This window comes from Stegastes partitus, unplaced genomic scaffold (assembly GCF_000690725.1).
Source record: "Stegastes partitus isolate 25-593 unplaced genomic scaffold, Stegastes_partitus-1.0.2 Scaffold374, whole genome shotgun sequence".
NCBI classification, from domain to species: domain Eukaryota; kingdom Metazoa; phylum Chordata; class Actinopteri; family Pomacentridae; genus Stegastes; species Stegastes partitus.
Window position 1 is genome coordinate 324,781 of NW_007578105.1, and position 27,138 is coordinate 351,918.

The window sequence follows — 27,138 nt, forward strand, 5'->3', positions numbered from 1 at the left end:
TCTTAAGATGTAAGAATACAATGTAGAACTTGTATCCTAATTTTAATCATGTATAACCTTGTGAATAGTGTGCCATCTAAGGATGAATCTGGCAAACTTAGGAAAACTAATAGACTTGGACAGCAGCTGTGCTGAGTGGACCAAAACAAGGATTTACTGCTAGAAGCTGTGCATTCACATTAAAGTTATTTCAATTAAATATTCATCACCCATAAATGCCAAACAGTGCTGCATGATGTCCTTGTCAGTTCAAGTTTAATGCTGACTTTCAGTTGTCTATGAATAATTGTAAACAATACAAGTGCTATTAATATCTTTAAAATTGCTTTAATGTAACATCAACTTAACTCTGAGAAAGTTTTTATAAAGGGAAAGAAGATTAGAGTTTATAATAGCACCTCAATCACACAATAACTAGGGTAAAAAAGACTGACAATTAAAATTGGTTCAAGACATGAAATTTTATTGGAAGGATATTGTACCTGATTTGAACTGACAAATCTGTAAAAACATTTGGTTTGCATCTTGATAAGTATGGGTTAACAAGCCACACTGAGGCAGTTCCTCAAGCTGAAAAAGGAAAGCTCAGGCTTTCGACATTCAAACGACTCAGAGCATCTTTGGTTCATTCTCAGTTACAAAACAAACATCACATATTTACAAAGCATTTACAGCGAACACCAGTGCAATCTGAACGCCTTTAAAAGCTCTCCAAACCTCATTGTGCTTAAACATGGGAACTGTATCTCCACAACATATTAAAGTGCGCTCTTGCTCAGTAGTTAAGTGCATAGTAAAGTCAGATCCACACAAAATTATACAAACAGGTGTCTGACTCAGTTTGATAAGACAGCGTCCTACACTTTTACAGCTCAACGGTAGGACTGAAATTCCAGACAAAACTATTATTAGGCATTATTTCAGCTATAAATCAGTGAATAAATCTTAAAAACGAAGCCTGTCCTGCATAAAAACTCAACTTTGATCAGAGAAAATTATGTTTGAAGGCACAGTCAGTGATGTTTTCACCCATGACAAAGATTTGTACTTATTTTAAGGCATTGTCCAACTAAAATACAATGTATTTCCTTAGGCCAGAGTATAATCTCTCAATCCAGGCAGTTTTAAAGTGATTTGCAGAAGTTTGATAAATGTTCAGATATGACCCACAGTCTTTAGTTGGGTTATTGTGTTTGTAGAAAGTTATAGCAGATCTAGTTGCATTACTAGAATTTGAAGGAAAAGTTATCAAGATAGTTTGCACTCTCAGTCAAAGAAAATAGTTTGTATTGTATTTTTAGGTGGCTTGTTCTTTTAAAAGTCTCTTAAAGTGTTGGTTTTTGTTCACCACCTTAGACTAGATTGCGTATACACAGTATAAATAAAAAAAATAGGACATTTTGGAGTCACTCATGCATCAGTGCAGTTTCACTTGTTAAGGCTGAATGGGAGTTTAAGTCAGATTTTGTCAGACTGCATATTTCTACAAATCAACACAAAATTTCACATTCAACAGATAGAATAACACGGTGCTCTCACAATACCAAGAAACCCAAATTAAGAAACTGAATTGGCACCCATTCACAATTCTCAAACAATATTTACAGTTTTACACACAACTGTGGAAAGATTTCAGGCTTAAGCAGGAAAAATAAATAATTTTTAAAAAGTGTGTGTGTGTGTGTGTGTGTGTGTGTGTGTGTGTGTGTGTGGGGAGGCTGCATTCGCTCAAGCTGAGAATTCCTTAAAAGCACACGAGGCAGGCTTCAATACTCCCTGAGGCTGATTACTTAAGCGAGCTCAGTCATCTTCGGTTACAATACTGGTGGTGTCATCGAAGGTCCTCTTGTAGCGGACGGTGGAGGAGAAGGTGGACCTTTTCTTCTTGTAAATGATAAAGGCGGCGGCTAAAGTAAGAATGAGGACGATGATGATGAAGAGACCCAGCGCCACAGGTGTGCCTGCAGACTCTGAGGAGCAAATGTGAAGGTAGAACATCAGCAGACAGTCTGTTTTTGTGTTTTAAGCAAGGAAAGTTGAAGAATATTTGGGCTGAAACATGCAACTCCACTACTTCTGTCACTTAAGTTCTATATCTGTTAAGTCCAACTTCAGTGCCGTAATGAACTTCTACAGGCAAAGCTGTACATACAAAACTATATCCAGTCAATTCAATGTGAAACAGGTGGATTGCACGGAAGCTGTAGAAACATCTCATGGGAAAATAAAGCAAATCGGATTTGGGGTGTAACAGGAAAGAGTGAGTAATTTTTTTATTTAGGTTATTGAAAATTTTCAGCAATCTAAAATTAAATCAACAACACCATAAAGTCTCCGGGCAAGAAAGCAAACCAAGAGCATTTCTCCCATAATGTTGAGCTCTTGCTTTGGTGCAGTGGACACACTCACTTGTTTCAGTTTTGCAGACAACACGACTGTAGCTGGACTTGCAGCTGACCAGACTCCAAGTTCCATTATCTGCGGCCATCATGACGGCACATTGGGGCTCGGACTTCTTATTAAGCTGGTCCTCTGACTTCCAGTTAGTGAAAGCCAGAGCCGAGCCATCCAACCAGGATAGAGGCTTACCTGAGAGGATGAACAAGAAAACATTACGACGGTGAGAGGGGAAGGACTACCTCACCACAAACCTCACAAATGATGTGTTGGTGTGAGATGCTGAGGGTTACTATCTGACACAAACTTTTTCCACAATCCAAAATTTTGTTAAATTTTACAATTTTTTTGACCAACTGTGACAAAGGATTACCACGTTATAAAGGCACAATGCAAGAAAACAGTTGTCTATTTACACATCCAAGGCACATGCAGCAATGCCAGCATGTTTAAAGTCACGTTTCTGTCTGCTTAGAACTGTCAAATGCTTCCTTTGAGCTCTGTTTTTGTCTCTACCAAGTCCTGAGGGGAAATATTTGGCTGTTTAGCTGCAAAATGTTCAACTAGATTACCAGTTGGTGTTATAGAGATGTTTTGTTTTTGCTAAAAACAAGTGTGTGATGAGGCAGAAAAGGATGCTGACAATTATGGTTATGGATGAACGAGATTGAACCAAAGTGATGGGCTGCAATGTCAAAACAATGAGCTCAAAAACACAAAAATGTTCTGCAGAGCTGAGCGGGACAATTATAATTCTCTGTGGGCTTGCCATTGAATGATGCCTTTCAAATTATGCACTACACAGTTATTAGATCCTTAGCTAATACACAGTTAAGCAAAAATATTCTGACCCTAATATTGATCAATTATGATGCAGGAGAAATGGACAGGTGCAAAAATGTGGGCAAATCATAATGGCCACAGTCAGCAGTGCCGAGTACCTACCAACGGTGTTGAACATCCAAGGTCCATATAATATATGATCTATAATAAGAACTACAAAGGCTATCCCATCTGCCCCACTGCCCCAGAAAACCCGCACCCTGCTGTTTATGGGGCAGTGTAGCAGCAGAGTTGTCAGAGTACCTACGCTAACCCTTGTCTAGTGTTGAAAGTGCGTTAAATGGACACACAAGCATCAAAAATAGAACGCCAGAATTATGTCGCCTGGCTCCGAATTCCCCAGAAAGCAAATTCATTAAGCTTTGGTTGGATGTGCGGGAGCAAAAAGTCTGATCTGGAGCAACTGGGCAACTTAAAGGACTTGTGAACACACCTGATACTAGAGAGAGTTGGTGAAACAGATCTGTTGTGGCCCCGCAAGTAGGACCAACAGCATATTGGGCAGGTGGCCATAATGTTTCGGCTCATTGGTGTATAAAAATAATGATGTGCAACTTCAAGAGCAATCAGTGGAAGATCCTAATCAGGGTATACAAGGTTATTGAGAAAATTGCTTACTGAATTGAATGTTTTCAATCTTCTAATTAAGCAATTTCACTTCTAAATTAGTTAAAATAATTTGCATTTCAATTCTTAAATTTTAATAATGGCTGTGGCTGTAATATCAGATTCTGTCAGGCTAAACAGGCTTATGGTGCTACACATAGATGTTGATTTTTCATCCACTCTTGGATTATCTACATGAGTATAATCATAGTTTAAACACTTTAAATCTGCAATATGGTCATGTAATAGTATTTAAATCCCCCAAAATAACAATGGGCTTTATCTTTATCTTTACCTTGAGTATCAAGGTCTATGCCGAGCCATACTCGATTGGTGATGAGAGGGTTATCAGCCATGTACTTCGCAAGGAAGTCATTCTCCTCTTTGGAATTGATAGTCAGTAGTTTAGCATCTGCCAGGAGAGAGAGAAAAAAAAACAAAAAAACGGTAAACTACAGGTTCCACAGATGAGTTTAAATTATAAACCTTCATACATCAAACAGCATCTTACCAATCTTCTGACAGATGGTCTTGGCTTGCTCCATGCTGTAGACGCTGTAGTTGTAGAAGCTCTCATCAAAAGCGTAACAGTGATCCTGATGCTGAATCCACTTGGACACACCGTTGCTTTGAGGGCAGTGATTGTCTCCTGGGGCAGCTTGCAGTTTGGCTCCTGATTTGCCAGAATGTACCAATAGATTTAGTGGTGCTTGTTTCCTCAATTGAACCTTTTTCTGCTGACTAAACTATTCATGACTATTTATTTCACTTTCCATACTGAACACAGTGATTCTATACGGAAAACTGGTGTCTTACGTTGGGAGGTGGTGGTGATGGCGGTGGTGTAGCAGAGGGCCCCATCCACCACAGTATTGCAGCTGGTCCTTTCCCATGTTCCAGTAGGAGTTATAAAAACACAGCTGGCCTCTGGTTTGTCTGGGCTGGAACTCTTAGCTGAATCAGTGATAGTGGGGTTGTAGTCAAATTTTGTTCCATCAGACCATTCATAGGCTGAGCCTTTGACCTGCACAGACAAAGACGCTGTTAGCAGCTTAAGTGCAAAGGAGGAGAAAAGGATTATGTGGCACAACCAAGTGAAAGAAATGAAATGGTCCTTGGGATGATTTTAGTTGCACAAAAATTCTTACATCCTGGTTCGATAGGCCAATCCAGAGCTTGAATCCATCTGTCTTGGCAATGAGCTTCACATGTGCGTCGTGCTGCATGTCGTGGACGCTCGCCAGGTGGCCTCCACGCTGGTCGCACTCTTCTAGAGCCTGCTGCCAAGTCAACTTTTGGGTCACAACCTCATAAGTCAAGCTGCCGTAGTGTTTGAAGTCCGAGTATGACTTGTTGTACTCATGTTTGTTGTCTTGGGAGAGGAGAATTAACAACATCATTTCAAGCATGAAATATTTTCAGTGATGCTAACAAGACCGATGGACAGAATGATGTAAATGATGATGTCAAGTGTGACAGACCCACCATAATCCAGTTTGCAGGTCACAATGGTCTTTTGTTTGAACTCCCAGTGTAGCTTTGTGTTTGTGACGAGAATCCAGGTGCCGTCCGTGGTGAGACCAGCCATAAATGGTCCATCTACATTCGGTCGGCCTCTTGCCCAGTTAGAATATTGAACATTTGTGCCATCGTACCACTTTGTCTGGTTATCTACAGCAGAACAAAGTCGCTATTAAAACAGCCGTAACGACACAAATACACACACAAACAGTAAAGACCAATTTCAGTTGTACTATACTGTACATCTAAATCCACTGGCTGCTACATCAGCATAGTAAAATAAATTAAAACAAGATCTTGAACAGTTTGTGTAAAGTGGTGTAAAGGGATTTGAAATTTTAAAACAAGAAAACAAGGAATAGACACAACACCGTGCACACTGTCAGTCACATATACAACAACATATATAATTTAGCACTCATACCATACTCATAGAAAAAACCGGATAAAAGGCTTTAGCAGCATTTATAGTCAATTAACTCTTTGAGTAGTGATGCCAATCAGATTCTATGATCTCTCCTTTTGGGCACTAACCTGAGCTTTGGTATCAGTATAGCAAAAAATTTAAAAAAAATCTACGTCATTAAACATTTACGAAATAGAAATTTGCAAGGTACAAATAAAACACCAACCGATGTCGTCTTTGAACATTCCCAGCCACACAAACTGGGCCAAGCTTTGAAATGGTACAAGCTGGCTCTGGATAAACTCATTCTCCTCTTCATTTCGGATAGTTAGGATGTCTGCGTCCTTATCTGAAACAGAAACACACCGTAATTAATGGTGATGTTGGCCTGTTACACAGCGCTTCATAACCAATTCTCCACACGGCAGCATGTGATCGATGTAGTTCGTACGAAGGGTTTTGCAGGTTTCCTGAATTTGCCCTTGGTCCACCAGTTGCCATCTAGAGGCGACCAGCTGGAAAGTGTAGCAGTTGTTCTTGAAAGGGATCCAGTTTGGACCATTAATTTGATGGGGGCAGTTCACTGCAACATCCTCTGGTGTGGTGATGATCTCCTCTGTAATACATGAGATTACAAATAGTTTTAAATTGTTAGTATTTATAAGCATTTTAAACTTAATGCCTGCCTGATTGCAGTGGAGATGAAACTGTTAAACTTTTAGACCACAAGATTAAAAAGGAAAGGATGTAGAAGAAGAATTATTATTTTAGGCCTTGACTACATGTACACATGCAATGTTGAATATGTAGCTTTTTCTGTGTTTATTCATTTTTACAACATGAAAAAAGTAGTTTTGGTTTCTGAAAACAGCCAACTTCTTCCAGGGTTATGTTTTTAGGGACTCTTTCTGCAGTGTTGTTGTGCAGACAAAGAGAAATGAAAACATACTGGTTTCCTAATTGGGTCTTATCAGTTTATCATGCCTGATCGGTCTCACCCAGATCATGTGACTCTACAACCAAGTAACCAAACTCTGCTTCCTGTTTACACCAGCATGAGCATGCCTAGTATGCATGAATGGTCATGTGACAGCCATTTTTAGACATGAACATAATATCTAAAATGGACACAGATAGTATTATTTAAAATTACTGTTTTAAAAGGAAAATACATTTGTGTAGATGTATTATCCTAATGAGCATGAAAAGGTGTATGTTATGTCTACAAAAAAAATGAACAGAAAAAGTTCAAATAAATTCTAAAATGAATTCTGAATGGTTTAGATGTTGGGGAAAAAAAGAATGAATTAAATTGATAAAAAGTAATGATGACGAAATGTGATTTAAAAAAAATAGAACAATAATAATACTCACACACTTTTCAGTTATTTCAATTTCAATTAAATGTAAAACGTCGAATAATTTCTATCATTTTTTATCAGGTAAAATTTCTTGGATTTGCTGCACTTGCATTGTTTTTTTTTTTTTTAAACTTAAACACAGACTTGCTATTTTTTATTTTTTTTTTAATATCATTGTGATCATTTTTGGATATGCTTTTACAACAGAAAACCTAGAAGACTCTTGTGTCTCAGATGTATCAACTGTTGACCTACTAATTGACAATCTACGTCTTGCTTGTACTTTGTATTGATACCCAGCCAAATAGGGAAGCCAGTTTCTAAATTTCAACAGATTCTGCATCCTGTTACGACAGAACATCCATCCACAGGGCTGACCTGAACGCAGTGCAGTATTTCAAACATGCACTTCAAGTGTTTTGAGCTAAAACCAGCACAGTCATAGGTTCTTTTCTGACTCTCAACAAATTCTCTATGACCGTCCAGCACAAATACACCCACAGCAAAAAAATAAAATCAAAGACCTGTTATGAAATTTTTACCACCATTCCCCAGAGAACTGCCAAAAGTGCAGTTTCCCAGTTTTTTCCTGTCGGTAAAATTGTTTCATACGCATTCACTCACTGAGCGGTTTGTGGCAGATAGCTCCTCCCAGCTCCTCGTCACACTCAGTGGCTTTCCAGTAGCCGTCGGTGTCCAGGTAAACACAGGAGCCACTGGTGGTGACTTCGGAGGACCAGCGACTGAACACGGTGTGACTGTGGTCGGCCCAGCGGTAGTGCTTCCCATCCTAAGCACAAAAGAAATGAAACAAAAAAAATTGTAATTGTAGAAACAATAAATCTAAATAAAATGCCCTCTTCGGTACACTTACATCGTCGCTGAACAGGCCAATCCACATGGGTGTCTTTGCACGGCTCACACGCACAGTGAGGGTGGATTGCAGGAGAGTGTCGGCCACGCTTGCCAGGTCCATGTTGTTACTCCTACAGTGCTCTACAGCCTCAAACCAGGTGAGATTTTTGACCAGCAGCTGGACGGTGTGGTTGTTGACCTGGAAGGGCTTTGTAGAGACACTGGGCTCCTCGGCTTTATCTGAAACAAGCAATGATGTATTTGAAACATCTCATGGAAGCTGTGCTGGCATCTGTCTATGTTGCAGCGATGTCTTGTTTGCATATTTCTACTTTTTACATGATTTATCTGAGTACAAAGTAAAGAGATGACACCTCAAAAGAAGCTGAGGTTGCCATGCATTGTGTACTCCCGTCACAAATGCATGTTTTAGGGGTTTTCAGATTTAGCATCAAGGTTTATACTGACTACAACATGAATTAAAACAAGTCTCCAGTAAAACCTGAACACAGCAGATTAAGTGATTTGATTACAAGTCAGTTTTGCAGCAAAACTTGGATAATAAACATTAAGTGTTGCAGTGTTGTGGAAATTTACCTGCATAATGTTGGCAGATGGCTGTATTCTGAAATTGCGTACAGGAAGAGTAGTCCCAGGTACCCAGCATGTCAGAGCTCGGGTTATTGATCATGTACGCACACAAATCCATACTCTCTTGATCCCATTTCTATCAACAACCAAAAAAAAGTACAAAAAAATTCAAAGCAAGAAAGAAAATGTGAATTGAAGCAATATAAGTTTTATGCCCATTTGAAATATTCCTTTATTTTTAACTACCATTTTTCAGTGGGAACAATAAAGACGATACTGTGTGTATATACAGTTTGTACAATGCAAGCTGAAAAAAGATAGCAACAACACAACTCACTTCCCTGAGGTATGCAATAAAATAATACTCCACCAATTCAGCGCTTCTGTAACATTGACAGACTCTTTCTTTAAATTCCACTTAATATTCTTTCCTGTCAAATTTGGGCACAGTTGTATGTTTCAGCTGCTGGCCCCAAGTGGAGGTGAGAATCAGACTCACTTCTTTCTAAGTCCACACATACAGATTTTGTCACTCTCAGCCTTGTAGTTCAACTAAAACTGTCTCAACTGACCTCACTTGAAGCAAAATTTTGTCTTTGATGTGTAAAATCGGTGTATACAGACGATAAGCGAAGGTAGGGGGAACTTACATTGACTTTTATGGCCTTGTGCATACCCACGAGCAGAGGGTTGAAGTTGATGTAGTTAACTGGGGTCTGGTCAGCCCATACGGAGTCGCTCTCCTTCAGTTTCAGACCAATCCATATTTTTTCCATGTCTCTCATATCTGGCAGGAGGGTGTTGATGAAGTCTAAAACACACAAGCGCAACATTTAAAAAAAAAAAGTTCAGTACTGTGCCCGATTTGACACTCAAGAACTAAAATACAAACTTTGCCAGACTTAAAAAAAAGGTATTTAGGATGACAGTGTGGCACTAAAAAAAGAAAAATGGCGCTCCTCACCTTGCTCCACCTGATCTGATATGGTGACCAGGGTTCCCCTCACCGACTGGCATTCCTCACTGGCAAACTTGAATGGCACAGGCTTCTTGCTCCTCATCAATGTGTAACACTGGAGAAAGTAGACAGCAGCATTGTAATCACTTTCACAAGTTTGTTCATCTATCAGATGATAAGGACCTGAGCGCATATTTTGTCCTGTTGTAATTATTTGCACGAAAATGCCAATGTAATAGAGATAATGTGTCTTTAAAGATTACATATTGGGGCATGTACTTAATCTTCCCTTGCTTCCAAAGTCACTTGGGCAGTAAATAAATGTTGGTAAAAAAATCTAATCAAATTTGTTCATATAGCACATTTAAAACAACTGGAGTTAACCAAAGTGCTGCACATGTTAATCAGACAGCAACAAAATGATGTGCAAAACATCAAAACTAGTAAAATAAGTTTTAAAAACAAAATAAAAGACTAAAACAGACAAAACAGGATAACAACTTGTGAGATCAACATCAGAAAAAATACATATGAACTAAATATGAAAAACTAAGACCATAAGGAGCAGCCAAAAGCCACTGAAAACATGTATACTTTGAGGTTTTTCTTGAAAATATCAGAGGAGGAGGATCATTTCATAGAAAGAGGACAGCTGTTTCAAAGCTTTAAAAAAAGAAGCCTCAGCTTTTCATTTCTGCTGGGTTAATACAGAAAATAACATTTAAATCCCTTCTATTAAACTCAGCTGCAGTAGCTGCTGTAGATACCTCATATATCTCATATAATCAAAATATCTTGAGACAATCTGTGTTTCTGGGAAGTGCACTTCTTTGACAATATAAGTGTTTCTGTGTGGACTTTTCCCTTAAGTATAAAAATATCACCATCATCATTCCTAATCTTTACTCTCCCTCAATTTTAAAAGCAACTCTACTTAGCGAGAAAGAGAAAAAAGACCACACGAATAGGAGGTAATTGGTTTAAAAGTGTCATATAATATTAGTAAGAAAGTGTTGGACCTTATTTCTGAAGGACAGAGAATTATTTCCGCAGGGATATCCTCCAGGCTGAGGATCCTGAGGGTTTATCTCCACTGACGTGATGTTCTGTCTTTCACACACAAAGGAAAATCGCTGCCGGCAACTGCGATCATGCTCTGCAAGTTAAAATATGATAGAAAATGTGTGTATTAGAAGAGACTGCAGGCAGGCCAGTCATGATTCAAACGAAGCAATGTGTTTTAGAGCATTCTGAAAAGATCAGAGTCAGATCAGTTCTCCATAATTTCTCTGATAAAAATTTCCTTTTTTTTTTTTTTGTCATTTTCTCCTATTTGAGAGGCTTTCTAACTAGAGAGGTGCTTAAACAAACACCTTTAAAGCTTTAAAGCCCCCAAAACTTGGTTTGAAGTTCTTCTGCATGTGCTTGCTCATAAGAAAGCCACAGACTCTTCGGATTTGTTGGGTTTCTCTGTTGAAAATTTGTAAGTTCTTCACCCTACTATGTAAAGTGCTATGAGAATGTTGTGAATTGGTGCTACATAAATAAAACTGAATTGAATTCAGAGTCATAATTTGGAAAAATACCGTCAGCTATCTTTGTCCAGTCTAGAACACAACAAAACATAAGCAAAGCCACAACTGTCTTCAGATTTTGATGTTAAACTCTGATTGAAATACGACTACACACACTTCAAACCAGTAATATGAGCAGGAGTTTTCTTTACTTATATTTGATTAATTTATTGATCTGAATGATTAGACCTGCACGTATTTTTCTGGGCTGTTCAGTTGCTAAACTAGACATTTACTCAAATTTTAAAAAGATTAAAATAGTTTGACTGCTCTTAATATGTATAGTATTAAGCAGATAAGTGAGTATGCTCAGCTTCTAATCCATCTATTGGCTTCATACAACATGCAGTAAACAGAAATGACATAAATCAAGCTCTGGTGTGACAAGTCTTTCTTTTAGACAATACTGACTCTCCTCGGCATACTTAGATGTCCGATCACAAATGCACCCATTTTTTTTCTCATACACAGGGTTGGTTTTCTTTTACGAACCAAGTTTTACTGATTTAGAAAGTGGGCTCTGTAATAACATGAGAGTGAATATAAAACCATCCCGCATCCTTCTCATGTTTACTTACCTGGAAAGGGACTGTCAGGGCTGATGTAGGTGCATCTATCCAGGAAAAACGAGTGATAAAAGTACATCTGGGTGTACCTGCAACAAGCAGCATCTCATTTTAGCACATATAAGCATCGGAAAGATCAGTTTGATTATTTTTGTATTACATGAATGGTGTATGTGTGGGACTGCGCTGGCTTACGTCATGGGGAACACCCGTCCAGGCTGCCTCAGATCGATCCACCAGTTTTGCTTGGAAGAACTCGACAACTGTTAAAGTACCACATAATTATTATTGATTCTCAAATAATTAAATCATAATCACATGATCAAGATGGCCTCAAGATCTGAGTTGGCCTACATTTCGAGATTTCATAAAATTAAAGTTGATGGCAAGTTTTTAATGAACTGTGTAATAAGTGCTTCTAAGATTTTACGACACTCATGGTTTCATTTACTCGTGGTCGGCTTGGGAAGCTGAATTTTCCTCCTACTTGACGGTGTTTATTCTGCAGCGTTATGCAGCATGTTCTCTACTCTGCTGTTTAACTGCTTCCAGCTGGATTCTCATGAATAAGTGCCAGACTTGCATGACCTGAAAATAGTGGAAAGAATTTTCCCGGTCTTAAGACTCTAAAAAAAAATCAACTACAGATACCAGCGGACAGAAAAAAATGTAAACAAGATAAAAAAAACCAAAAAGACAAGGGATTTTCATTTATTTAAGCTTTTACCCCTTTTCATTCTTACTTGCTCATTTTTATTCACTTTAAGTGCTCCAGCTGCCTCAATATACAGTTTTATTTAATTTACTGTTTGTTAAAGCTCTGCTCCCAAATAGCGATTGTTCAGTAGCTTTGCAACTTTATCTGTAAGGATATGTTATGACTTTACCATGTCAGCCTGACCAATCTGACCTCAGTCCTTTAGGACAATATTATCTACGTGATGTGCTTGAGTAGCACTAGTTTATGGTACATACAGCTCATTAGCTGCTAAAATCTGATAATCACAGTCATCATTTCTGCTGAACAAGAAAATAAGAAGGCTTTTGTTTGCCTCTGTCCATATCAAAAATGACGTCACACCAAATATTGTGAATTCTGAGTTGTATATCTGCTGCTGTTATCGCTGTCACTTGGACTCAACGCTCTGTGAGTCCATCATTACATGGCCATTTGCAGTTCCCCGTCACTTACACTTTGCAGTTGCTGTTGAATCTTTCCAGCAGCAATGGAGCTCAGAGGAGAAGCCAGTTTGCTGCCATTTGCTTTGCAAAAGAGCGATGCCTCCTCAAAACTTAGCTTTGGCTCTGGAACAAACCAAAACTCTGCTCCGTCTACGAAGACAGATGTCTCATGGTGACCCCCTGAAAAGCACAACAAACAGCTCTAAAGTCACGCACAATTGCAAAGATTCAAGTGGTAGATCATCTGAGAAACAGAAATGTTGAATCGGGCCACTGACAGATTCAAAACATGTTACACAGATGGTGAAAAGCTGTGGTCATTACCTGGATTGTACCACTCTGGGGTTTTTGGAGTCTTTCCTGTTGAAGCATCAAGAAAGAATCGGTTAGAATCAGTATATTACCAATAAAACATGTTGTGTCCCAGTTTGACTGATGCATAAGTACAACTATTTAGCTCCTGTGTGGCTACAAAATTCAAGCTAAATGACAAAACATTTTAATTTAACAGTCATAATGAGGGATGTTAACACTTCACAAACCAAAGCCAGCTTTTGTTTTGTGCACACACATACACTCCATAATATGGCTATAGGTGTAATCTTACCACGGGGGATTTGGCAGACAAACTCAAGCTTGGCGTCACAGTGAAACGGCGTGGCAAAGAAAGGGACGTGAGGTAAGTCGTGGAGCAGAAACACGACCAGATGCTTCAAGGTGCTCCTGGACGTCTGAAGAAGACGCAGATTGTTTGCACAAGTTTTATCAATAATTGAATACACAAAGGAAGCGGTTTTGTATCTGGGTTGTTACATATCTTGTTGCATCCCACAGTTTTGTGATAGTTTGGAAAGAAAGGATCATTCTGTCTGTCGGTCTGATAATACAATTGCTTACTTAGACGTCTAAGAGTCTGACCCGTAAGATAAATGGAGGACAACAACACAAGAAGAGAATCAGCTAGCATCCATTCTGTGAGTAATACAGGAGCCACATAAACAGTAATTATGGGAAAGATGAAAAAACAACAATCAGGTGGCGCCGCCTGTGTTTTATGAGATTTTGCTTCAAGACAGTATGAAATCACTGAGCCAGTGGGGGCGGATGTCAGCTGTAGCTCTTCCCCCTACTCCTGCAAACAGCAGAGCTAGATACGCTGAGTGAAATACATAACAGGGTATGAGATTGGAGAGAAAAGGCACAGGTCTCCATTCAGTACTATGAAACTACTGAGCTCACCTTAAAAGCAGTGCAGTCCCGACTGTATGCATCATCCTCGTAAAAATCTTGGTGTAAAATGCCCACGGATACCTGTTGCAGAGACATCGCTTAATGTCAGACGCTCACACATAAATACAATATAGTGCAATAAGTCTGTCTAAACCAAATAAAGGTGCACTTTCAGTTGCAGGGTTATACAAAAATGACGCATTCATATATATATATATATATATATATATCTATATACTCTACCTAACGTATTTGAAAGGGTTGTACTCACAGGCCGCCCGTCGCTCCACTGCCAGGAGCGATCAGCTGGGTTCCTCCTGTTCAGACCTACCCAGATGTATCGATTATCACTGCAACAAGAAGAGCACAATGCCATCACTCACCTAGCCAAGCTTCTTTCAAAGTAAAATATAATAAAAAAAAAAATCTTCTTAAAAAAATCCTTAAAGGAATTTTGATATTTTATTTTGCCACTAAATCTGGCTCTTTTACTTCCTCATCAAGTGTGAACTGTGATTCAGGAGATGCATTGTGTTTATTTTAATGTTTAGTTGAAGTGTTGCATGTTTACGTGAGCAGAGATGACAAAGACAAAGTTGCATGTTGAGAAATCCTCTCTTTGTTAAAGCAACTGGTCATGCCAGTCTGGTAGGGGATGATTACAACCAACTCCCATCCACACTCTTTTGTGTTAGGTGTGTAAACAGATTAAGCAACAATGAATTCTGAGTAGTTCATGTCAGAATTCTGCTCATAATACTTCAAATACCTGACAGTTTCTCTCATGACGCTGTGCAGAGCTCTCATCTCGTCGTTATTTGTGAAGCTGGGCAGGTTGGCTCCCAGCGCTTGACAGAACCGCTCAGCTTCCTCCCAGGACCGTTTCCTGCTCAGCCGTTCTTCGTGAAACACCTGACAAGGTGAAACAGTACTTTACAACAGCTGCTAAAACTGTACCAGTGAAGCAACAGAACGGACTGTAAAGTAAGCTGTAAGATAATGTCATTCCGAATCAGTCAGTAAAATCAGAAAACCACCAGAATAAATCACGTATTGATTTGTATGTTGCAGAAGCAGCTTCAGATACCTTTGCTGAACAACAATGGCTCTCAAAGATGGGAAAAGTTTTCAAAGACACACCTTGTAGCAGTATCTGATGTTTTGTCTGGACACCCATCCGTCAGGACAGGTTGCATTAGGGTTCGGTTCTGGTTCTGGGGCTGGAGGCGGAGCAAGGTCTTTTCTACAAATGGTGCCAGCTTTGAAAAGGGTGCAGTTCTTCACCTCCCACTTGCCGAACGGTTTCCCAGTGGAAATCACAACACAACCTCCCTCCCGATCTAAAGTACGCACGTAGACAAAACATAAACAAATGAACTTTATAGTGTGAATTTTTAATGTCATTTTTAATCAAAGTGTTTCAGATGAAACATCAACAGTTTTGAACATTTTAAGTATGAAAATGTGGGCCTGTAGTTCTGGTAAACAGACGTATAAACAAACCTTTTTCAAGCAGCAGCAGACATTTATAACTAAGATTTCGTTGTTCAGCATGAGCCCGTGTATAAATCAGTTTACTGAAAGCAGTTTGTTGTGGTAGCAGGATCCAGTGTGTAATATTGATGATGCAATGCTCCCAAACTGTTCTATCAAATACTGGCATGACAGAAGTGATGGAATATTAGAATTTAGGAATTTCTGGATTCTTGAAACATTATAGTATTAGTCATAATACAACATGCTTATTTCATGTTTTCCCACAAAGACATCTTTCCTAATCATGACCAAATTGTGCATGTATACATGTTTTATTAGTTGTTGTTTTTTAAGTGACACTTTTTGGTCTTTATACCCTTGTGATGAATTAGATAGATAGATAGACAGACAGACAGACAGATAGATAGATAGACTGCTTTGATAGTCGGACTAAAATAGATTTTTAAGGTTTCAGTTGTATATTCTGCTATTAGTGTTTTGCATCAGTGTTAATTTTATGACAAGGCTGTTTGCTAATGATTAACAAATTAAAGTTTATTGATACAAACTTTATGTTAGATTTTATTATTCTTGCACCTAGCAGTAAATGATACTGTTAATGTTCTACACATGAAACGATGGGCAGTAAAAAGTCTTTCTTGCATTAGTAAAACATCCAGAGTAGAAGAAACCATCATATCATTACACACTCTGAGTCCATTATGCTTCACATGCTACCACCTGCACTGGCTTCTTCATGTTTTTTCACTAACCTGGTTGGAACCAGCCCCAGTTGGTGTACGTAACCCCATCCTGGCTCATCCACTGGTACTCCCCTGTACTCTTGATGTCCTGCAGCCCTATCCAGAAATACTGAGTCTTCTTGCCAATCTGCTCTCCAAGCAGACGGCTGATAAAGGCCTGCTCGAACCTGGGAAGAGCAGTTAAGCATGAGTGACTTTTTTCCTGCTGATAAACACAAGCAGGCAAGCACAATTTGTGTGTAAGAATCGCATGCGATGAACGAGTTACCTGTTTCTTATGGTGATGTTACAGTGATCTTTGAAGAACACTTGTCCCGGGTTCACTTTATAGCAGGAGTTGCCATGTCTCCTCCAACCCTGGATTATTGAAATGGTAAGATTTCAGGTACAATCAAATTACAAGCATTTCGTTTTATTGCTTAGTCGTAGTTCTGATGCATATTCAGCGTCTCTATAATGGGACTGTATGAAAGAAGAGTGACATCTGTGTTTATGTTGTTTTTTTTCACCATCTTGATCACTACTACAGTTTTATTTTTTGCATTTTCATATCTCTTTGGTTCCGGTATTCGCTGACAATGCAGCTATAGATCTGCTTTTTACCCTTTTGTGACTCAAAAGTTCTGAACCTTATGGCAAGTAACCTTTAAGGTACATGGTTTCTGCATTCTTTAACATGATTTTTATGATTAATGCTGCACATGAAAGTCATGCACAAGACGTGTGGAAAAACGGGTGTCAATAAATAATAAATACAAATAAATAAACAACTGAACATTGAAGCTAAACGACATTATGGTCAACCCCATTGAAAAGCTAATGTGAAACACTGCAGGCCTCGCTCGGAAAATTGGGTCATACAGACAATACTTACATCTTCAAAGCGACATCCGTCCTGTGTTGCAGATTCATTGACCTCTCCTTTCTTCTGGCACATGAAAGGCAGCTTCTGCGTGCAGCCCCCAACCTTCCAACTATGAGACTGTAGAGAACAAACACAAGTTTGATTTTGCAGGCCTCAAATAAAGAGGAAAACAACTACAAAGTGCCCGAATGCAACAGGTTGTGTTACACAAACACACGCACCCTTCCAGAGTACAAGACACAGCTGGAATCCTGAGTGGGCTGGACTGGTTGGTTTTTATTCCAGTAAGTGAAGGTTACTGGCGCCTCGTCCTTCCACATGAAGACAGTGGGGTTCATGCCGACGCCATACAGACCGATCCACACGTCCAAAATCTGTCCCTCTGGTGGACCAAAACACACACGTGAACTCTAACACTCTAAGAAATAACAGACTGGGTCAAAACATGGGCCTGGTAGTGAAAAAATAATACCATCCTTGCCTTGAAACTGAGAGTTTTACCTGCATGGAAATTGGTGCTGATCATCTCTATGCTGTCAATGGAGTGGAAACTGGCTAAAAATCCCCCTCCCTCTGTGACGTTGCAGTGCTGCTCAGCATCTGTGAAGTTTCGTCGCTCGTCCTTCACCAGCTTATAACACCAGCCATTCCATGGAACCCAACCTTCCTGACACACTGTTTCTTTATATTCGAAAGGCTCTGTAGAGAGGAAGCAAGACAGCAAGAGGTCGTGAAGGGATGCCAGGTTTTATCTGAGTATCCCATAATCGCAAATTTGGTGGCTTTATAATCTATATAGCATTCAGCACCCTGTGTCCTTGGATTGTTGATTTAAGTACTAAAAGCAGCAGCCAACCAACCTGTTGTTTCAGCCCGAGAGGCATTGGCACTCTTCTTGCAGATGTACGGCAGCCGTTTGTTGCATGACTCGGATTCGTAGTTCTTTTTGGAGTTCAGGACTCCACAGTCGGACTCAATGATCATGGAGGTGAAGGGCATTCCTGTCAAACATGTTTTCACACAGAATAAATATCAATAAAGTCACATACTGACTGAGAGAGAAACACCTCTGGGCATCTTTCTAGGTTTAGCTTATCAAGCTGCGACTGGACTGAAATAAAAGAAATGCTTCATGTTCCAGTAAAGATCTGACACAGTAGCAGCACTGACATGTTGTAAAATTACAGCAGCCACAAAGCGCTCATATCAGCAGAAGGCCAGATGGCTGCAGCATCCTTGACGTCCTCACTAACACCTTCTCTTTAAGAGGAAGGGAAAAAAAACACACGCATTACAATAGCACGCAGGCCTCATAAAGCCTTCCATTCAGTACTATTAATGGGTTATTCAGCAACACTAACAATCCCAAGGCAACACTGTGTCCAATAACCAGGCACAATGAGCTTCTTTACAAACACCAGTCTCATTGTTTCTCTGTCTGACACCAACTCTGGGCTAGTAGAAGGGCAGCAACACACTGCACACCCCAACAGGATGCAGGCTTACTGTAGTTTCGCAGAACTGATGTCTGCAAAATTAAGTTGCAAAAATCGAAGTGGTTTTTCAGTTGTTTTTTTTTTTTTTTTTTTTTGTTTGTTTTTGAACCAAGCTTATTCCTCTTTCTACTGTGTATCTAACAGGGCTCTTGGCGATCTGATGTTTTACCACACCGATGTCTAACAAACGGTAGCTTCTTATTAACTGCACACTGTTAATTATATAGTAAATGATACATACAACAGTGAAGATTTTACATTTTTCACGTTTCACGATTATTACAGTCATAAACTGACATGCATGGCAAAACAGCGATGATTCATTCCATTTACACAGATCAGCTCTGAGAAAATGAGATTACAAAGTAAACGCAGGAGAAAAAAACTATATATATAATTACCATTTTCCCAACGCAGAACAGACAGAGGGGATCCATCCGACCACTGCCAGCCCTGAGAAGAGTCTAACTGATGCAGGCCGATCCACATCCTCTCAGGCATATGGCGAAGGCCGTCCAGTACTGCAAAATGCAACCACAGTACACAGGATAAAGTAAAGGAACTGATAAGTCGAAAGCAACAAGAATAATGAAAACACATAGATACACAATAAACTGATTGTAAAGGATGAATGCACAGTCAAAATCTGGAAGATAAAACTGTCAAGAATCTCCAGTGTGTCTGGTGCAGGACTGTTAGCCTGATAAAAAGGAACTGCTTCGTAATGCTTCATATGTTTTTTTCATCTTCACAAATCAGTCTAGTGGTTTAAGTGTCACAAATACAGAGGCTGAAGGCTCACACAGCAAACAGTGTTAATGTGAGACTGTGAGATGTTTTGGATGCGAGCCATGTGACATCCCCAAGCGAAAAAATAGTTTGGATGATAATCATAATAAACTCCACAAATGTGTGAAACAAAAGGCAGCACTGTTCCAATGTTTTTAAGGTTTCTAGAAAAGCTCCTCCGGCATACAAATCAAACGCATCTTTGAACCTTCTAGGCTGCTTAGTTGCTCTTTAAATATCTCTGATGCTTCAACCAAAGTGTTTTTTTAGTCGATTTTAAAAGTCACAAGAAGGGTTTCACTTTTGCAGCTTATGTATATGGGCAAAATTGCACACTGTGCAACAGATTTACAGCAATCACAAACAAAACTCCAGCATCTGTTTAGACTCAAAGAGGGCAAATGAGGTCATGCATTTACTTGCACAAATAGATGGTTCTGAGTTATCTGTTTTTCTCTTTCATTTCATTTGAAGAACAATAAGATGGAGAAGCCAAGTAATAAGCCGACAACAGCATAATGAAACTGACGGAGGAAAGAAGAAGTAAACAAAGTTATTGCATGGACCCATTTAGAAGTTGCCCCTGTGCGTAAATAAAATCACAATGAGACAATACAATGCGTTTTAATGACTGTTTTTTGTGTGATAAAAACAAAGTAATGCTTCTCTCAAGGTCACTGTGATGAAATAAGAAAAGTTTGATGAGGTATTTATTATTGATACCAATCAATTTCATAAAGATAACATATGATACTATTCATATCAGTAAAAATCTTGAATCACTTTTGCGTTGCATAGTATTGAAATCTGATTGGTAGGGGTCAACTACACCAATACCAATACTGATTAACAGTAATCAATGAGAGAAATAGCAGATGTTTGAAACCACGATAGACTTACAGTTAAAACAAAATCACTGGGTCAAGATTTAGATAACAAAAACTCTGATACAAATTTTTGCAAAATACCTTTGTTTAATTATGTTTTAAATATCTGTGCCTAAAAGAGAACTCTCTCTTATTTATTCTTCAGTGTTGATAGACTATTACCTGTGACATGTGATCAATCTAACTCATTGACTATACATAGAGAGAGGCACCTGCATCAGAGTCAAAGCAGCTTATGTTTAAATAACATATTTGATTAGGAATCAGCTAAAAAGTAGCCAATGTACAGATAAAGCTAAATATCAAATCTGATAATTAGTTAAATAATAATTTCTGTTGAGTTTTCTCAGGCAGAATAAATATTATTTTGTGAAGCATGGGTCAGCTCATACATTCTCATTTAAAATCATTTTTCAAATTTTAAATCCATACTTATTATTGCACTTTTTATTGCTATAAATGAGGCATTCTTGTCACATCGGAGGATCTGATTGTGTTGATGCTGAATACAAAGTGCTATGAAACTTCCAACTTTGAGGATGCTAGGTGTTTTTGCCGTCAGACAGGTGGAGAAAAATAGGGAACAAAAGAAGACGACGAAGCAGCATCAATAATAATCAGTCAGTCTTACGGGTTGTGGAGTTGAGATCGTCGGTTTCGGACAAACTGAGCAGATCAGCCCCTTGACTGCGACATGAATCCAAAGCTTCATGCCAGGTCACTGCAGCAGCGGAAACAAACTCATAGCAGAACTCCCCCTCCGGCCCAGCAAACAACGTGCTGCAACCCTTCTCTGCAAGGTCAGAGAGACGGTATGAATATTTATAGCATGGGTTTCATTTGGGTTTTTTAATGCAGCATCTACTTTATCATTATTTATTACAAAGAAAAGTGTGCATTCCATTGCCTTTAGCTCAATATTATCATGATTTTGTCCAGGAAAAATATCCAGCTGTAGAACAGAAACAAAAGTCTAATATTTTCCAAAAAGCACAACACACCAGGAGTTAGACAGTGTCCCTTCTTCCTGTCTTGGTCATAGTCTGACGTGGTGGCACACCAGGACAGTCCAGGGAAGTCTGCGTCAGGGAGGCATCCGAAATGCCAGCTGCCGTTGTATTTGAAGGGGAATTCACAGGGGCTGCCAGCAGAGTTCCCGTTGGTGGTGTGGACAACTGGAACTGAAAGAAGAAAGCAAGCAATCAACCACAGGTTTGTACACACATCAAATCACTTCGTCTTTTCAAGATACAGAACTCTGAGCACAGGTTTCTACACGGAGACAGCAACTGAAACTTACATCAGATCCTGTATGTTGTGCAAAATAGCAAACCAAAACCACTTTCATGTGGAAAATCAAGTCATGGAAGATGCAACAATGTAAGATTCACTGCTCTAAAGATAGAAAGAAACTGCAGAAAAAATAAATATGTTACTGAGAGAACATTTTGGTTCAGATCATAGACTGTATAAAAGATGGACGTAGCAACCGGCCCTGGAAAATGAAGCCAACCCGGAAGTGTCAAAAACCTGCAATATCACTACGTCCGCTAGTCCTGGCTCCAAAAAGCCCTGGCTCCCATAGAAATGAATTGGAAAAGAAGTGATCACAGATCACGAAATACCGCATTCCTACAGCTCAGGATTTTTTTAAAATTAGTTTTCATGGTCAAGTCCAGAGATCAGATGGCCAATCTGAAAGTAAATCAATACTGAATTAAAAAAAAATCATCAACATTTTGTGGGGCAAGGGGCGTGGCTGGCTTGATTGACAGTCGGCAGCGACCATACAGATGAAGCAAGCAGAAGACGCTAAATGTGGGCGGGCAGAGAGGGCCTGCCTCTCAATCCATCTGACCAATCGCTGCTATTATGCCCCCCCCCCCAACGATTTTTGGGTCACTGGCTCCAAAAATCCAAGATGTCAGCTAGGAAGCAGCACAACCCTGGCTTCATTTTCTCAGTGCAGAAACCAACGGGTGACGTCACGGTAGGTACGTCCATCTTTTATACAGTCTATGGTTCAGATAAATGCATGAAGCAGCATGTGAATGCATCTTTGTCCCTGACTAGATCATGCACATTTCTTAGTTAGACATCTGTGGGGAAAATGTGTACATGTTGATTCCAGCTTAGTTCTATTTTTGTACAATACACAATCAACAGAAGATATTTGACATACATTTTCTTGTTTTATGATTTACGCTATTATAAGTGCACAGACGACAAATTTGAGTTCTCTCTACTTCTAGTCATGGTTGTGCTGTTTCCGTAGAGGTTCAGGGTTTTATATTGCAGTAAAAAATGAGCCAACAGTAAAAATGTGTCAGATAGGCTCCAGCCTCATGCAACCCTGTATAGGATAAAGAGCCGATAACTAATGGAGGGAGGATAAACAAGAAGCATCCAGCACTCAGATTCATTTTCTGAATTCTCTGAAAATAAATCTAAAACTTACAGCCACATGTGAAGCATGGATACAGACACAACCTTTCATATTCAAGTACAATTTGCTATTGTCATTTGGTATATGAGGAATAATACCCTTCTTTTGGTGCTACTATAAGTCTATGAAATGATGTTTTAATAAATACAATACCACAATTATATGGCATCAAACATTCCCTACTCACTCTTACAGATGATTTTAAAACAGAAAGCATACGCCTATTAAATTTTAAGTAGCTGTTTTGTGAAATGTGTGCAAGAAAAGAAAGTGAAAGTCAGCTGAAACGCTTCCTCGAATATGACTGCACACTCATAAAGTGCAGACAACAGAAACTCCCTAAAAGACAAAGTTTCAAGTGTGTGGTACTCAAGTTACACAGGGAGCCTAACACCTTAACCTGGAATTTGACACAGCATGTTGTTATCTATCATAAAGGAAGCAATAACTGATAGGAATGAAGACAGCCAACTAGCCCAGTCAGGCTTTGTTTAAAATGTACCAGAACCTGTTTAGTCAAGTGACACCCGTACATACAAAGGTGTAATGTATCACAAGGCTGCAATAGCTTCACAGTCAACTGAGGAAAGCAGATCCTTTGACTAAATTTAATTTGCTACACTGAACACAAGCTGAATGTAACACCTGACCATCAGTTTCCTCCAGCATGAGTCAGAGCATGAAAGCATTTCGTCAGTCGGATAAGAGGGAGAAAGCTGTACTCACCACGATCTTGCCTGTAGCAGATGTTGTCTTGGGATCCTCCTCTCACCCACGTATCGTTAGAGTCCCGTTTGGCTGCAATTTTGCCTTCGCTGACCGCCAGGCCCATCTGATACACGGTGTAAACAGCCCTGTCCGCGCAGCGCCACCCCAACGGCAGGCTGGAGCCGCAGTCAACCAGGGACGGGGTCTTGGTGTGGACGTTCAACGCCACGCAGAGCGACGTGCCCACGTGGAAGAGCTGGTGCTCGTAACCCCACAACCACAGCTGGGACCTGCTGTTCGGGTCGCAGGTGGTGAGGGTCAAGTCTGTCGAAGAGCCTGAACTGAGGCACTTCCCCGAGCTCAAGTGCTGAATGGTGAAAGATTCATCTTCTGTGGTGATGGGACAGAAGAAGACCTCCGGTTAAGAAATGACTCATCTGGTCTAAAACGATGACCGAGTTGATGTGACCGTTTTAAGCCATAAAAGCAAAAGAACACAATATTGCTAATCAGAATTAAAACAGCACGATATTTCTTGAGCAATGGTGAACGAGATACCAAAAATCCCAGATTAAAACACTGTGATTTTTAAATTCAAAACACTCCACTGCAAGCAAAACAGCTAAAACAAACACTCCTACTAAAGATATACATATTTTAAAATAATAATTTATTTGATTTTATTCAATTGACATTTTACTGTTTGACTATAATAAAGGTATTTTGTGTAATATTTAGTATTTTTATTCTTGTCTGTATTGACTGAATTGCCTTTACAATCCTAACTAATAATCAAATATTTGCTCTTATTCCATTGTTTTGATGTGCATTAGCCTCTAAATGTCCCTCCCATTTAATGTTTGGTCAGTGGCTTGGAAAACACTTTAAACTGCATTGGGTTTGTTTGAAAAGTGAATAAATAAAAGGATAACTGATGGCTAGACTGTATTTGTCAACTAAACAAAAAGGAAAGAAATTATCCATGAACAGTTTACTAGTAGAAGCCTATCAGATGTAACCCATATGCTTGCAAAACAACTTATTTAACTCAATAAAGTAAAGGTTTCTAATTAAATTTTAACTACTTTTGAGCTGGTAAACAAACAATCAGCCACAGAATAATAAAACATTGCCCCCCAGAGAGTTTCATTCCTGAATGAGTGTAGAGAAAATAGCATACTGCTAATTAAATGAAGAATTTTGATCTTAACACATGATGAAATAGCAATAGCCTATCAGCTGTAACCCATATTTCTGGAAAACCACTTTCTAAACCCTAAAATAAAGGTTTCTATTTAAATTTGACTACTTTTGAACAATCAGCCACAGAATAATAAAATATTGTCCACTAGAGAGTTTTATTCCTGAAGAAATGATCATCCTGCTAATTTAATAAACTGCATGGAGAATTTTTCTAACTTAATTTTAGCAGTTTACTAGTAGATGTCGATCAAACATAACCCATGTTCTTGCAAAACAACTTCTTTAACTCAAAACACTAAAAGTTTCTATTTAAATGTGACTACTTTTGAGTTGGCAAATAATCAGCCACAGAATAATACAACACTGCCCCCCTGAGAGTTTTATTCCTGAAAGAGTGCAGAGAAATGACCATCCTGATGCTTTTAGAGGTACAGAAGGGACACTGTGGACTGAGGGTGGGGACTCATTAGAACTAAATGGTTCTGGGTGAATATAAAGCAAGTCCCCACGCAGGCCTTTTAAAATGGAAAACACGATCAGATTACAGCTCGTATGAACGCAGATCATACAGTGAAACACGACGGAGCTTGAGGATGAGTGTGCAGTTTGACCTGTCACAATATGGAGCTGCTGTAAATGTCCTGGGGGAAGGGAAGTATGTCCAACTAATAAAGCAGATCAACAGAAAGCTGCCGTTGTTATGTGCCTCCACTTGTTGTAGTCGAGCAGGTTTTGTTTTCCCCCCTACACACACATCCACCATCGCGCTTCTCTGGATGGAAGTTTTATACACACGATGAAGTGACGCAGAAAAACGAAAGCAAAGTGTCGCAGCTCCATGAGGCAGCTACTCACCCAAAGTGGTCCAACACATGCAGGAGCGCAGCGACAGCGTCAACAAACAAAGAGCGGCTCCGGTGAGGTTCAGCATGGTCACGAAAGGAGGCTCTCTGCTGGACTCATACAGGGTCTGCTGCCCACCGGGGAGACGGAGGCGGAGAAAAGTGGCCCAACCGTTCCCCTCAAGTGCAAAAGCGAAAGTGTCCGGACGCTTACCGACGCTAACGAACTTGTGTGAGCTGTCAGCGGTGCCACCAGAGTCCCGCTGAGATACCGAGTGTCAAGCTACCGACAACCACCTCCGGTTCAAAACTCAGCGCAGCGCCCGGACACGGTCCGCCCACCAAAGTTACAAAACACCACAAGAAGACATTGTTATGCAACGTTAAAATACAAATATACGTTTATACATGGTAAATTAAACCGTGCCCAAAATAACGAAACACCATTCTTAATTACATGACTTTTTTTAAAAATCACAATTTTAATTTGACATTTTATTTTCTTGAGTATTTCCTTTTATTTATCTATTCTTTCCAGTTAGCGTGGGGTTTTTATTATTTTGACTTGGTATCTGATAAGTATACCATATGCATATAAAATAAAATAAAATATGCACTTTTTTAATAACATATAATTTATCTATGAGAGATATATGAAGTATTTATTTTATTTTTTATTTGCATTTATTTTTTATTTCATGCTTTATTAGATATAACATGTATACACATTATTATTTATAATGTTTATACTTATTAGTTGCTTATATTTTAGTATGTAGGTTTCATTTTTGATCAAATAAAATAATATACATACTTTTTAAATAACAATTTATCTATAATATATATATATATAGTATTTATATTATATTTTTATTTTGTTGCATTTATTTTATGTTGTATTTATTTTTGTTTTATTAGAGAAAACATATATATAGGTAATATGTCATTATTATTTATTTATAATATTTATTTATTATTTATATTGCTGTGTGGGTTTTCTATTTTTGAATCTTTTTGTATAGCTTGTGTCTCACATTCATGTCTTCTCTGGATAAGAAATATTTGATAAGTGATTGCTTACTATGTTCATTTTTGCTAAGTATTTCCTTTTACTTGTTTATTTATTTATTTTTTATTTAGTGTGGTGTTTTATCATTTTAACTAATTTTATACAGACAAACAATTTCTATAAATAAATAAATATTGTTATTAATATTAAAGTTAAACTATATAGTTGATTGATGAGTTAGTATGTCATAAATTCTGAGATGTGGAGTCAAAAAGACACTAAACCCAGCATAAAATGAGAGCGGCACTGTATTATCAATCAAAATTATGGCTCAGAAGAATTATGGGATGCTAAATCAAAGATTCACTCTGTCAACTAAAATGAAGATGCTGATTTAAAAATACCAGCTGTCAAGTCAAATCTATGATACAATCAAACATTTTGACCAGAGTGTCTCATTATTTTGCCAAAATCCTTTCATAAACAATCAGAATAATGATATTTAGAGTTAGTCAGTGGTGTGCATCTTTAATTATGAATCTGTGCTTGGATTGATTACATTA

At 38.8% G+C, this 27,138-nt stretch overlaps 1 protein-coding gene across 1 annotated transcript; it reads right to left on the reverse strand.

The window, feature by feature from the left end:
* Positions 1-442: 442 nt before the first annotated feature.
* On the reverse strand, positions 443-25,859 carry ly75 (lymphocyte antigen 75). Its single transcript, XM_008284821.1, has 35 exons — positions 25,580-25,859; positions 23,540-23,911; positions 21,369-21,548; positions 20,999-21,160; positions 19,093-19,212; positions 18,056-18,196; positions 17,697-17,894; positions 17,417-17,577; positions 17,205-17,312; positions 16,599-16,687; positions 16,340-16,497; positions 15,231-15,430; positions 14,860-15,002; positions 14,362-14,440; positions 14,100-14,171; positions 13,468-13,591; positions 13,185-13,220; positions 12,871-13,040; positions 11,874-11,941; positions 11,691-11,767; positions 10,558-10,694; positions 9,545-9,653; positions 9,231-9,391; positions 8,587-8,716; positions 8,009-8,229; positions 7,759-7,924; positions 6,225-6,389; positions 6,000-6,122; positions 5,332-5,517; positions 4,995-5,218; positions 4,663-4,870; positions 4,358-4,519; positions 4,142-4,258; positions 2,410-2,589; positions 443-1,970 (listed from the first exon to the last, which is right to left on the reverse strand). The coding sequence occupies exons 1-35, from the start codon at positions 25,653-25,655 to the stop codon at positions 1,801-1,803; spliced, it is 5,193 nt and encodes a 1,730-aa protein (XP_008283043.1). The 5' UTR covers positions 25,656-25,859; the 3' UTR covers positions 443-1,800.
* Positions 25,860-27,138: the final 1,279 nt, after the last annotated feature.